The sequence below is a fragment of the Chanos chanos genome, chromosome 3, assembly GCF_902362185.1.
Source record: "Chanos chanos chromosome 3, fChaCha1.1, whole genome shotgun sequence".
In the NCBI taxonomy this organism is placed as follows: Eukaryota; Metazoa; Chordata; class Actinopteri; order Gonorynchiformes; family Chanidae; genus Chanos; species Chanos chanos.
Window position 1 is genome coordinate 8,935,004 of NC_044497.1, and position 14,009 is coordinate 8,949,012.

General features: G+C 40.5%; 1 protein-coding gene across 1 annotated transcript; it reads right to left on the bottom strand.

The window, feature by feature from the left end:
* Nucleotides 1-11,323: 11,323 nt before the first annotated feature.
* Nucleotides 11,324-14,009, bottom strand: ccr9b (chemokine (C-C motif) receptor 9b). Its single transcript, XM_030767542.1, has 2 exons — nucleotides 13,941-14,009; nucleotides 11,324-12,364 (listed from the first exon to the last, which is right to left on the bottom strand). Exons 1-2 carry the CDS (start codon nucleotides 14,007-14,009, stop codon nucleotides 11,324-11,326), a joined length of 1,110 nt encoding a protein of 369 aa, XP_030623402.1.

Genomic DNA, 14,009 nt, shown 5'->3' on the forward strand with positions numbered 1-14,009 from the left:
GTCAGGCTGGAAGAGCCAAAGCACACATCAAAAGCACCTCTGGTGCCAAAGCGGTTCTGGAGGAAAAAGAAAGGGGTACGGGTCCTTTCCTGGCCTTCTGTAAGCCCCTGATCTCACCCCAATTAAAGAGGAACCACTGCTTGTTCCAGACCTGAGATCTAAAGTCAAGGTGGTGCCGACACAAACAGAGAAAGGCATATATGTACATATTCTGCAAGCTCACACGCGTGCGCTCACACACACACGCACACGCGCGCGCACACACACACACACACAGAGTTGGATGAAAGTGTGATGATGTGGGACATAATTTTCATCTTTTATGTCAGCAACATTCAGTGTCTCTTTAACTGTGTGTAATTTTCAGCATTAATGAAATGCTAGTATCTCACAGATATCCATTTGAACCATTGCTTGATCCAGACCTGAGATCTAAAGTCAGGGTGGTGCCGATAGGCATATATGTACATATTTTGTAAGCTCACACGCACACACGCGCGCACGCGCGTGCGCTCACACACACACACACACACACACACACACACACACACACACACATGTGCACGCTTTCACACATACACATGCGTACATGCACATACACACACACACACACACACACACAGAGTTGGATGTAATAAGTGTGATGATGTGGCACATAATTTTCCTCTTTTATGTCACCAACATTCAATGTCTCTTTAACTGTGTGTAATTTTAAGCATTAATGAAATGATAGTATCTCAGAGAAATCCATTTGGACGTTTATTGTGTGAATTCATTCAAGAGAATGTTTCCTGATGTTTAAACAACCAGAGGTTTTAAGACAAATTAAAATACATCATAGAGCATTTTGAAAGCTTCATAAACGATATGTTGTGCATTTTCCTCTTAAGATAAAAACCAGTTTGCTTTGGCACATGCTGTTTCTCATCCTCATATTGGTTTGAATCAGTATCAGCTGAGTATACAGTGTTTGATTTTCTTTTTCAGACAGGGGATTACATACTGGCTAACAGAGTGATCTTACTGCACTAGTCCATCTTGAAGTGTTTAGACTGGGTGAAAGCTTCCCAAGCCAAGTAAACACACAACAAAGGAGAGATTATTAGCTGCTAATCTACTGCACTTTTCAAAGGCTGGAGTGCAGAAGGCCTTGCAGCTCAGGAGTTAAATAGAGGAGGTGCAGAAGCTTGGAGCCTAGGAGCAAACTGGCAAAGAGGACACAGTCAAGATATCATCTCTCTCTCTCTCTCTCTCTCTCTCTCTCTCTCTCCCTCTCTCTCTCTCTCTCTCTCTTTATTTCTCTGTCTGTTGGAGGTATATCTGGTGTCTTTGAGTGGGCTATTAGTGTGTTTGGCTGATAACAAGCTCCCCCTCCACCCATTCACACGCTCTCTAAAATGAGAGAGGGATATTTGTGAGGTTATTTTGAAGCTGTCAGAAATAATAAACGCAAAACTGTATCCACTTTGGCTATTTAAGCAATTTTCCCTGTGATATGGTCCCGGGGGGATCCCATGCCGCTTCCCAAATGACGGAATAATGAAAACGACTACGCCCGCACCCTCTTATCGGAGAGGATTAAAGGAGAAGAATGAAGAAGAGGGGGTTGCTGAGCCTTGTGTGGTATGAATATGATTATCTAATGGACGCCAGAGGAAAAGCATGTTAAATCCACTAAAGCACAGGACCTTTCTCAACCCTATCTACTGCCCCTGGCTCAAGTTCTCCTCTCTCTCTCTCTCTCTCTCTCTCTCTCTCTCTCCCTCTCCTTCTTTCTCTATTTTAAGTTGTGATAGTTGTAGAGCTCCACAGAAGTCATTATGCAGAACAGCTATCTCTGTGTATGGAAGCAAGCATGTACAGTTAATCCTGCTGTTCTTTTTTTTTTTTTTCGTTCTTCCGTTCTTTTTCTCTCTCTCTCTCTCTCTCTCTCTCTCTCCTGATTGGAGTGTGTTATTTTTCTCCTTATTCCAGACAAAAGCTCTCAAGGCGGTTATCAATATTCAGATTTTTTATATGTGTATTTCATGCTTGGACTTCTTCATTGTCGGCACAAGAATGTGGGTCATTTCTTCTACAAACTTAAATCAAACTTTTTGAGCCACCATTGGAAATCTTATTTCACGCTGCCAATGATGTGATATGCTGCTAAGTATTTGAATATTGGGTCAAAGAGTGCTCATGTTTCTCTTGTTAACTTACTGTTAAAAGTTACCCTGGTCACTCTCACAGATGGGAGTGAAACCCAAGTTTATAAAGAGCAAGGGTTAGACCCTCAAAGACATTACCATCTGTTTACTACCCATCACTTTGGCCCATCACCGTTTCTTTTTATCACTGTGTATGCGGGCATTTGTGTGTTTGTGTGTGTGTGCGTGCGTGCGAGCGTGCTTGTGTGCGTGTGTGAATCTGTCTGACCATGTCTGTCTATGTGTGTCTATGTGAGTGTGTGTTTTCTTTAGTGTGTGCTGTTCTCCTTTTGATCAAAATAGTCACCTAACATTCACACTGATAAGCAGAACTTACCTGCTCCACTGATGAGTCATTAGGTCCAATAAAAGTTCCCTGCTCTGATGCTGTTGTGAAGAGCCTGTCCTAGAGTAACTGTACAACATAGTTTGTGGAGAGAAGGAAACCATGATCCCATAGGACTCACAAACAATAGCCATCAATATTTCATCAAACTACTCGCTTTCTGTGGTCCAGATCAAAGGCGTTGGCTCACTTTTAAAGTAAACATAAAACACATACAAAAAAAAAAAATCTTGGTTCAACCTTCAAAATATTTACTTTAAGTTTTAACAAAAAAAACCCCAAAACTTCAGCAAACAACAACAGTGCTTTCTTTTAAGCTGATGCAACCAGTAAAAAGAGATTAGACAAACTGCAGATTATGTTTTAATTACTGTATATGTTAAAAGCACCTAAAATGTATCCATAGTGTATGTGCTCTGTTTTCATTCAAAAGTATGTCATCTAGGGGACATGATTTTGCCTGTATTTGAGAACTGTCATGAAATCTGGGTTAGTGTCTGTTTTTTGGAACAGCAGGGCCATGGAGAGCACAGTTACGACCTTTAGAGAGAGAGTGGGGGCAGTGCAAAAAACGCATGCAGATAGTCTGATATGCGTAGTCATTTTTATAACCACCGGATGTCAAATGAGAAAACTGAACTAACCTTACAAATCTGAAAGACCCACGCTAAGCGTCGTTCAAACCATCGCGTGCACTGTCATGACAGTTTTACACAATGGAAATATTCTGTTGTGGAACATTCTAGAATACATTGCCCTGTTCAGTAAAATATCCTTTTCAAATGGTCTCCATGTCAGCCCCTTCTGTTCATTTACAAAGCCGAAAGACTCCAATGGTAAGTATATAAGTGTATATAAGAGGATTTTCTCATGTGCTCATGAAAAAGAAATTCTCTCTTTAGTTGGCTTAGTATAAGCTTCAAAAGCATAGGTCATTTGTATGACTAATTTCCCCATTGTTACTGTAGTAGCAACAGTTGTTAATGTGTTTTTATCGTGCATATTTAAAATATGTTTCTCCATGGCAATTTTTGTCAATGTTAAGTTAAATTCTATAAATGTTTATATTGTTCTTCACTCATCCTGACTGGGATGTTATAAACATTCTCAGAGTTGATTGTACAATAGCTAAATTTTCCTGTGTTCCTGTTAGCAAAAACATGGTCTTAAATTCATCACCAGTGAGTCACACCAGACACAGAAAAGTGTTTGAAACAAAAATCACACTCACAGAGCTGTGGACCTCCGTGCTTAAACGAGAAATAGACAAATGTTTTGAAATGAATGTACTTTGGAAGTTGCGAAAAACAACAAAGTTGAAATGGAAGAGAAAGGGAATCTAAGTTTTGATGATGTTGTATGCAGAGGGTTAGGCAACATTAGCTTGGCTAATGTGATGTCTCACTCAATGACCCTGAGAAACACATGACCTCTAATAGCACTAAGCCTAGAGGTCAGGTTAGGTCAAAAGCCAAGTGTTCACATGACAAATCCTCCTCCTCCTCCTCCTCCTCCTCCTCCTCCTCAAGAAAAAAAAAGAAGAAATAAGGGGCCATCAATATGTAAAACAACATGAAGGAGGTGAAGGAATGAGGAACACAGCTGTCACGATGTAACATTAGGAAACTTTTACTCACACCCTGAAGCATGAAGGGGAGTGTGAATCTGACGTCCAATGCCAAGTGGACGTCTAGCACCTAAATGTACAATGTAGCAGTTCTGACATTCTCTGTTTGTCATTTCCGGTAGTGTTAGAAACTAATTTGGTGCGTTGGGGGTTTTTTTTTTTTGGTTGTTGTTTTTTGTTTTTTGCTGTAGGCCTGTGTGCCATTGCTGTATATTATTTGCAATGGGGTAAAGTCTCACCGCGTCTGGCTTCTGTTGAAAGATACTCCCCACATCATCGCCATCAGTCTGAGTGTGTGTGAGTGTGTGTGAGTGTGTGTGTGTGTGTGTGTGTGTGTGTGTGTGCACGTGTGTGTATGTGTGTGTGAGAGAGTGTGTTAGGTGCGCGTGTGTGTGAGAGTGTGTGTGTGTGTGTGTGTGCGCGCGTGCGCGTGTGTGTGTGTGTCTGCACGTAAGCATGTGTGTGTTGCGTGTTTGTGTGTTTGTGCATGTGTGTTTGTGTGCTTGCGTGTGTGGTGTGTGTGTGGTGTGTGTGTGTGTGTGTGTGCGTGCGTGTGTGTGTCACTGGCAGAGACAGTGACAAATGACACTCACAATCTGTCACACACTTATCACAGTGTAAGTAACACACCCAGGTAGCAGAATGACTGAGATGAAATAGGGATGTCTTTGGGGCTTGAGAATTTGACAGAGATACTGAACATTGGAGAGGATGAAGAGATGAGAGAGGATAAGAGAGCAGTGGTTTTTATGCTGACACTCTACAGCCTGAGTGGAATTTTTATACATTCCTGAAAAGAAAAATAAAGAAACGCTCAGTTTCAAACCTGAAAGAGAGGACCATAAAAACCTCCTTTGGTATAACACATAAAAGAAAAAAAAAACATCTCCTCCCACTCTCCCATTGCCACTAATGTCAGCTCAGTTAAAAAAGAACTACTGTATTGTCACATCTCTCTCTCTCTGTCTCTCTCTCTCTCTCTCTCTCTCACACACACACACACACACACACACACACAATTCACTCCTGGGATAGGAAAGATGAATGGTGTGTTCAACAACACAGGTGCTCCTCACACACATATTGCTCCAGTTCTGAGTTTCTGCTCCTCTCTGACACCACCCGTTCATGCTGCATTAATGGTCTCCCCAGTACAAATACTTACAGACATATCACAGGATAGAGGGTTCACTGACTGACTAATTCATATTCAAAATTATAAACACCTTTGTCCAATCACACCTGTACATATTCCACAAGAGCCGTCTTTCCCGAATCGTGGCAACCGGTACCATTAGGTGGCACTATTCTTATTCACAAATGTCGTGATGCTTTTGTTTCATATCTACGCTTTTAGAATGCAACAGTCCCCACCTAGTGGTTAAATGGTTAAATAAGTTTAACTTTATCCAACATGGTCAAACACTTTCCTTTTGTCAAAAAAACAAAAAACCAAAAACCCCGACGTCATGAAGTCAAAGAGCTCCTGCGTGAGCGGGCTAGCGAGCGAGTCTATGTATTTCTGCATTGCTTTTTGCTAAAGTGTGGTAAAGCACAGGGGGCCTGACCTATGCTTTTGTTTTGAGGTTGTTGTTTTTTTTATCTCAGATGAAAATACGCAGTCATCAAACCACACGAATTTAACTATTGCGCAAAGATGCTAAACTTTATTCGGTTACCGTAGTTTCACTGTGTTTTTATATCACCACATGTCCTCTTAGCGACAGCCTAAGCAGAGGAAACATAGCTTGAGCTCTCTAGGGTTACCTTCGAATACGTGACAAAGAGCAACAGCACAGTGTAGGGACCACATGAAGGTAAAGTGTGGCTCCAACAGAACCAGAGCATTCACAGCACATGCGTCATCTTACCCAAGCCTAGTTACTGAACACAAACCAAGTGTTTACTTGTGGAACAGGATGAAAAAAAATCTTTCGTAAGTGTCCCCATTTTTATTATAAACAACACTGCATCTTAGTGGTGGCTTAGGATGAATAACAGTGGAGCTAACGTACGAGGAGCAGCAAATCGTTGAGAAAATTTTACAGAAAATTGGGAACTCATGCCACCACTAATGACATTTAAAAGTACATTTAAAATGCCAGCTTTTTAGTTTGTTTCTTTTTAAGGAATAGGGCTAAGAGGTGATCGGGACGCCCTGCACACTGTGAGATAACGCCTCGCAAGATTTACGGAACCAAGATAATGTTTGTATCTTTTTGGTCTGTGTTTTTTGTTTTTGGTTTTCTTTTTGGTGAAGGCCAAAACATGTGACAAACTGTCGGAAAATAGGCGCTGAAAGGCCACGGGTGATAACTGACCCAAAACCACTTTCTATGCTTCTGTTTGTAGTCTCCCCCTCTCATGCTATTTTAAGCAGAGGTGGAGAGAGTACATGAAGAAGTACTCTTGCTTAAAAAAAAAAAAAAAAAAGTCCTCTAAGTAGAGTTAAAGTATCCCTCTGGAAAAATACTGCAGTAAGAGTTAAATAGTCACTCGTTTACAATTTACAAAAACAGTTGTCAGTTTAACTCTACTTAGAGCCCTTTTTTTTTTTTTTTAGCAAGAGTACTTCTACTTTTACTTTTTCCACCCCTGATTTTAAGAATTACTCAACTGAACTGACACACGTTTTCTTCTGACTAAAAGGGGTTCGTCATTTTAAGTGACTGAGCACTGTGCAACAGTTCAGAGCCTGAGCATTGAGTGCAAGTGTTTTAACACCCATCTTAGTGAGTCACTGTGTTTCCATAAGACTGTATGGTGTTAACAGTGAGGCCTAGTGTTAGAAAGGCTGTTGTTGACAGGATCGGCAGTTTCCTGTCGTGACAGAACAAGTTACATTGTGGGAATGTGGTCTCTCACCTGAGCAGCACAGGTACACACAACAAAACCTCAACAACATCAACCTTGCTTGGTGCGTGTGTGTGTTCCTAACTGGAAAACATGTATAGACACACGCACAAAATGATCAATCTCAGTTCTAAACCATTGCAACTGATTTCGGTCGTATTGGAGGTGTTTTGAAACCTAGGTTATGGAAAGAGAGGGCAGCCAGAGTAGATGAGTGTGACTAACCTTTAAGAGTGTGGGCGAAACAAAACATGCTACATTATTTCACAACCTGTTTTCATCCACTCTGTCTAGCCCCTTAATTTTTGCTTGGTTTCAATTCGCAGAGAAAACACATTAATTCTTTTTTTTTTTTTTTTTTTGCAAATCAGCAACAAAATGTGAATTTTACTTTGATTTCTGGGCCTCTGAACTGAGGCTTTTACCAAAAAAAGACATCTTAGAGCAGCGTAAACTGCTTCCTTTGTAAGACATTTCACATCTTGAGTGATTATTTTCAAAACGACCTCATGCAAATGATTTTGACATTCAATCTAATACTTACAAAATACACTGTCGTGTACAAACGCAGCATGTGAAAACAGAGTTGGTTTTGCCGGGACTTTTTTTTTTTTTCTTCCAACACTTCGGTTAAAATTCAACGATCGAAAGTTTCGTGTGTTGGTCTGAGTGGGTACCCCTGTGTCTACTCAAAACGCTGTGTCATACCTTTTACACGCATGGGTAAGGGTGCCCCGATAAGAGTTATTTCATGAGTAAATGGTGCTTAGCCTTGCAGCCAGCCACACAGTCATAGTGAAAACACTGCGTCGTTAGAGTCACTTTCATAAGCAGGTCTTGCACCGCAGAGCGTACGTTGCACTGTCTGTGGCCGAACTGATGGTGAGAGCTGTGACAAAAACAGAATCTGAGTAAACAACTTGTTTACCAATTCATTCATGTTTATGCTCCAACTCAAAAAATAACCATCAAACCACGCCACAGGCTTTTATCACTCATTATAGGTTTGACGTCTGGAAATTAGAGTAGCCTATGTGTCATATATCTGCTCCTGACCCCTCGTAGTTATACCGCTAACATTAAGTAGTAAGATAAGATGAAATAGAGGCTCAATTTGAATACACTGTCTTTAAGTAAGTTAGATTTTGTTTTTTACCAAGAGGAATGTGAAGCAAAGGCCTGGTGATCTAAAGCCAATGGTGCACCAAAACAACATCCTGCAATAAACATAAACATGTAAACAAATACAATTTGCATTGTTTTTCAAATAACAAAATAACTTCAGTGAGAGCCAGTATTGCTGCTGATGTAAACACAGATGACATCAGAAAACCCTGTAAAAAAGATGTCACTATGGGAAAATTCACCTGTATTACATGAACTGAGCTTTGCAAGACTGTCACTGAGTTTAACTCCTCCACCTCATCTGCTGACCCTGTACCTACAGCATTTTTTAAGCGTGTGTTTGACAATGTTTTCAAGTCACGTCCAGAAGATTATAAATACACCACTTCAAACAGGCATCTTCCCAGATGCCTCCAGAACAGCTGTTGTAAAACGCTTACTATGGGCCGATATCCAACCTTCCATTCATTAGGAATATACTTGAAAAGATAGTTTCAGTGCCAATAAACTCCTTTCTTAATGAAAACAATATCCCGGAGGATTTTCAATCAGGCTTTAAAACACACCACAGCACTGAAATTGCCCTTACTAAATTAATAAGCGACCTCAGACTAAACTAACTAAGGAAACTAAACTAAACTAAGGAAAATAAGGTTTTTGTCAAGGTTCAGTTCTTGTCCTCTTAGACCTAAGCGCAGTGTTGATACGACTGACCAAGATATCCTAAGCAATCCTCTTCAAAAGTTGGTTGGTCTGTCTGACTATGTGTTAAACTGGTTCAAAACATATATCAAAGGGAGAAAGTTTTACATCAGTCTTGGAGTTTGTGTGTCTGAGAAACATGACCTGTTTTCGGGGTTACACAAGGGAACTGCCTTGGTCCATTATTATTTTCACTATGGAGTGACATCACTAGAGAGCACAATGTAGGTTTGTATGCGAATGACATGCAACTGTTCATCTCTGCTGAATCAAATGAAGCTATAAATTCCATTACTACCTGTCTATTGGCAATAAATAAATGGATGAGCAGTAATTTCTTAAAGTTAAATGAGGACAAAACTAAAATCCTACTAGTCGGCCCCTAAAAACAAAAAGAGAAATGTTGTTTAATACTCTGGGGAGATAAACTTCCCGGATTAAATCTGAGGTTAGAAGTCTTAGAGTTATCTTAGAGTCAGATCTAAGCTTCAAGTAAGTCCCGCATTAACAAGGTGATGAAAACATAATTTTTCAACCTTCGAAACATAGTCAAAGTACAACCATTTATAAATCAAAAAGATGCTGAGGAACTGATTTATGCCTTTATTTCAAGCCTCGACTTGATTACTGTAATCACTTTTTACTGGCCTCTCGAAAAAAAAAGAAAAAGAAAAAAAACACAGAGGCTTCAGCTCGTTCAAAACTCTGCAGCTCGGCTATTAAGCAGAGGAGAGAGCACATTAGTCCAGTTTTAAGCGCTCTGCACTGGCTTTCTGTAACATTCAGATTTGATTTTAAGGTCCTCCTCTTTATACACAAGCCCTTTAATGGGCTAGGACCAAACTACATTGCTAACTCTCTTGTTAAATACTTGCCTTCAAGAACACCACAATCATCTGCCTCTGGTTTACTGGAGGTTTTCAGCAACAGCTGAAAGCAAAATGGGGATGCAGCTTTTGTCAGTTACACCCCAAAGCTATGGAACACACTACCTATAGAAAGCTGAAAACTTATCTCTTCACTTTAGCCTTTAACTAACTAGCCATGACTGATACAGGCCTGAAATTCACACCTTTTCACACTTTGCTTCACACTTATGCACTAGTGCTGCACTTGAATCAGAATCAGTGCCATTCTAAAACATTCATTTTATTATTGTTATTCAGGGGGGTTTATTTTCCATCTTATGGTATACACTCTATGTATTCTATTCTCATCTTAATTTTTATCTTATTTTTATTATTATTACCAAGTAGGTCTTATTTTCCATCTTATTTTACATTCTATTCCTGTTTCTATGCTCATTCTATGTCTATTTTCAGGTGAAGCACTCAGTACATGTAATTTCTTTATTGTAAAACACTTTGAGCTGCATTTCTTATATGAAAGGTTCTATACAAATAAAGTTTATCATTATTATTATTATTTATTATTATTATTATTGTTGTTGTTGTTGTTGTTGTTGTTATTGTAAACATTAAGAAGATATTTTAAGATATCTGCTCTTTTCACTTATACTGGAAGGCTCACATTAAGACAACACTGCCTTGTATGGCATCCTCAGGCCTTACAAATCCATTTACAGAGAGACATTGTAAAGCTATGTAAAGTCCATCTCTCTGCATTGCTAATAAAGGCATCTTGTCTACTTTTGCTTGGTTCATGTGGTGTTGACAGTCAGGACATCCTACAACAAGTGTCAGCAGCAGAGTATTTTTGGCAGCTGTAGAATCGCCCAAGGATTTCAGAGTACAGCAATATAAAAACACCCACTATGTATGCTACACTATTTTAATGTAGTAAACGTGATTTGAGAACACACTGGTAGACGAAGATGAGCCAGAATTCATGAGGAAAAACTTTATTTGTGGTAACAAAAGTGTGTTTAGTACACCACCACAAAGAGTCATGCATTGTATTTACAACCACGTACAAAGTTTTTCATTGGACTGATGTGACAGTTATAAAAAAACAAAAAAAAGTTTAACACTTTAGATAAATTCAACAACATTTCTGTAAACATCAAAACAACACTTTTTCATGGCTACACAGTGGGAAAATGACAAATAACAATAGCACATGACTACAGTATCTACAATATCTACAACTAATACATGACCACATGCACTAGGTAAAAAGGTCTCTGTGTCACTCACCAGGACCTGCATGACAAAAACTAGGTAAAAAGGTCTCTGTGTCACTCACCAGGACCTGCATGACAAAAACCAAAAAACTACCAATAACACTGCACATAATGATTGTAATGTTTGTGGGGAGTACTGATATTGAATAGGATAGATATGGTGGGACAAATCTGTGATAGCAGGATGGTGAGATCCAGTGAGATATAATTAGCAGTGATATTTAGCAGTGAGAACTATTCAAACCTAGCCTTTTTTGGTCCTGTCATCTCAAAAGTCCTTTAGCCAAAAATGACTTGGTCCTTCGCGGGATTGGGCAGACTAACGAGTATCTAAGAGGTTATAAGGACAGTGCCGGGGTGGTGTCAGTGTCAGACATAACCGAGGGCCGCTTGGGAGGGGTTGACTGTTTGCTGAGCCCGGTCCCTCCCAGACCGCAAGTCAGACGGTGGAAGAGCCTGAGGAGATCCTTCCGGAATCTCACTCCGATGAAGGCGTACAGGATGGGGTTGAGGCAGCAGTGCGTATAGGCCAAACTCTTCACCACTTGTCCAGTCACATCGAAGGTCATGATTTCTCCACAAAGCATGGTGGCATTATATGCCTGCGCTGCCTCCACCATCAAATGTACGTTGTACGGCAACTGGGACAGGACAAATGTTGCCACCACGGCAAAGATCACGCGCAAGGCTTTGTGCTTTTCAAAGTTACGGGCCTGTATGAGGGTGCGGATGATGACAGAATAGCATGCAGCCATGACCAGCAATGGCAGACAGAAACCCACGCAGATCTGCAGGGTAAGCACCAGCACTTTGGTGTGGTTATCGTTACCGATGGAGTAGACAAGGGAGCAGGTGGAACCAATGCTGGAGCTGACCTTCACATTGGCAAACAGGAACTCAGGCAGGGCTAGCAGAGCGGATGCCATCCACACAATCATACAGGCCGTTTTGCTGTAGAAAAGCCTCTTGCTCTTGAAGTTCTGAGCCTGGGTAACTCGGACGATGGCCACGTAACGGTCCACGCTGATGCAGGTGAGCAGGAGCATGCTGGCGAAGAAGTTGATCTTATAGACGGCAGAGACGCCCTTGCACAAGCTCAGGCCAAAGATCCAGCCATGTGTGGCATCGGTGGCCCAAAAGGGCAGAGTGCACAGGAAGAGCAGGTCAGCCACAGCCAGGTTCAACAGGTACATATCGGTCATGGTCTTGAGGCGATTGCGGACAGTTACGTAGATCCACACCACCAGCAAGTTGCCAACAGCACCCAGGGCAGTAATGATCCAGTAGAGAGGTGGCTCATAAGAGCTTCGAAAGCTGCGCACCCAGCTTCTGTTACAGATCTCACCAACCGAAAGAGACTCGTCATCCACATCAGCACCCTGGAAAAAGGATGGGTTGCGTGTTATGATAGGGATCCGAATAGTGACACAACAGGTAAAGACAAACAAGAAAGACTAAATATTATATTCTGATGAATTTCACAGTGCTCCATAATTATATACAGCATGTGTGTTTTAAAAATCTGTATGTTAGAACTTGTAGTAAAAAACACCTTGAGAATCTTTAACTTCAAGTTGTTTTTGATGTACCTAAGTGTTCTTTTATCACCTAACAGATGTTGTTTCCTTCCAATTTTACCACTTTAACGTTAACTTTTTTTCCCCCCTTTCACCACTGTCTCTCACTCTCAGATCATTGTTAGATAGACATTGTTTATCTTTCACAGTTAAGTTCTCCCACCATTCATTTCCTGTCTTCAGCGGTTGACTGGCTGTCACTTGCAACTGTCTTAAAATTTGTTTGGAATGAGTGCGATTCAGCATGGCGTAAAGTTATGTGACATCAGACCCCAGGAAAGCATTCTAAATTTACAGCCCTAGAGAGCTCCAATGTCAAGCCCAGGTGCAGGTGTGTAGTGTCTGTGAAAAAGAAACCACACTAGAACCACATCCTCCCTCCAACACTTACTGAGATATAGAGCTGGGGGGGGGGGGGGGTAAGCTGCGACGACCCTGGGGGGGGGGGGCGATCGAACCTGGGCCCCAGTGCATGTCAACATGCAATGCAGTAACACCGCGCACTGACACAGATATAGACATGAGATATGACTATGACGTACATGATGGAAAATATGATTTTTTTTGTTGTTGTTTGTTTTGTATTGTCTCTATAACTTTCACAACTATTTCAACAGTCACCAAACTGTTGAACAAAAAACTTAACTCAAAAACTTTCCTTGTTTGGCCCATGTTTTTACTTCATGTTTTTATATGTCACTGAAATGATATATTTGTCTGACACTGTAGTCAAATGTAAAAATTTGCAGTGTTTTTCTCAAATAAATTCAATCCACTGAAGTGAGCAAAAAAAGGTAACAACACACAAAAATACAAGAGATGCTGATCAGGGGCCCCAGAAAGCAACTGAATGATGTTACAAAAAAGAAGTGAAAATATTTTCACAACTCTGGGTTTTTTAGGTTATGTACACAAGGTGTATGTTTATCTTGTGTGTGAAACATTTGTGGAAGTAACAGTGTGCAGCTGGTTTGGTATTTCCAGTGTAAAATTTTTACATGAAGCTCAGATGCAAATATTTCTTGTGCTATCCCCAGCACAACAGAAATCTCATATTATACACGTCTTTCAAAGGCTCCTGGTGTTTTTTTCGTTTTTTTTGCACAACTGCTTCATCACGACTGTGAGTATTTTTGCAAATATTCCAAATGTAAATTCCAAACCTCTTTACCTACTTTCTTTTAAAAGTGAATACATTCATTATTGCTCAGTTCTACTGAATTCAACATGAATTCTACACAGTCTGAATGCAGTCATTCTTCTATTTGTATCTGCTGTTCATGACGTATTGAAATGCATTGCTGGGAGCGAAAGAACACTTCTGTAGTAGCAAATTGAACAGTGCCTCAGTCTGTGTATTTGCACTGGGAGTACATACATAGTCTGCTGGTGTTGTTGTCCATTCTTGAGCATCAGGGTAATCAGTGTAACCAATGTAGTCAGTCAT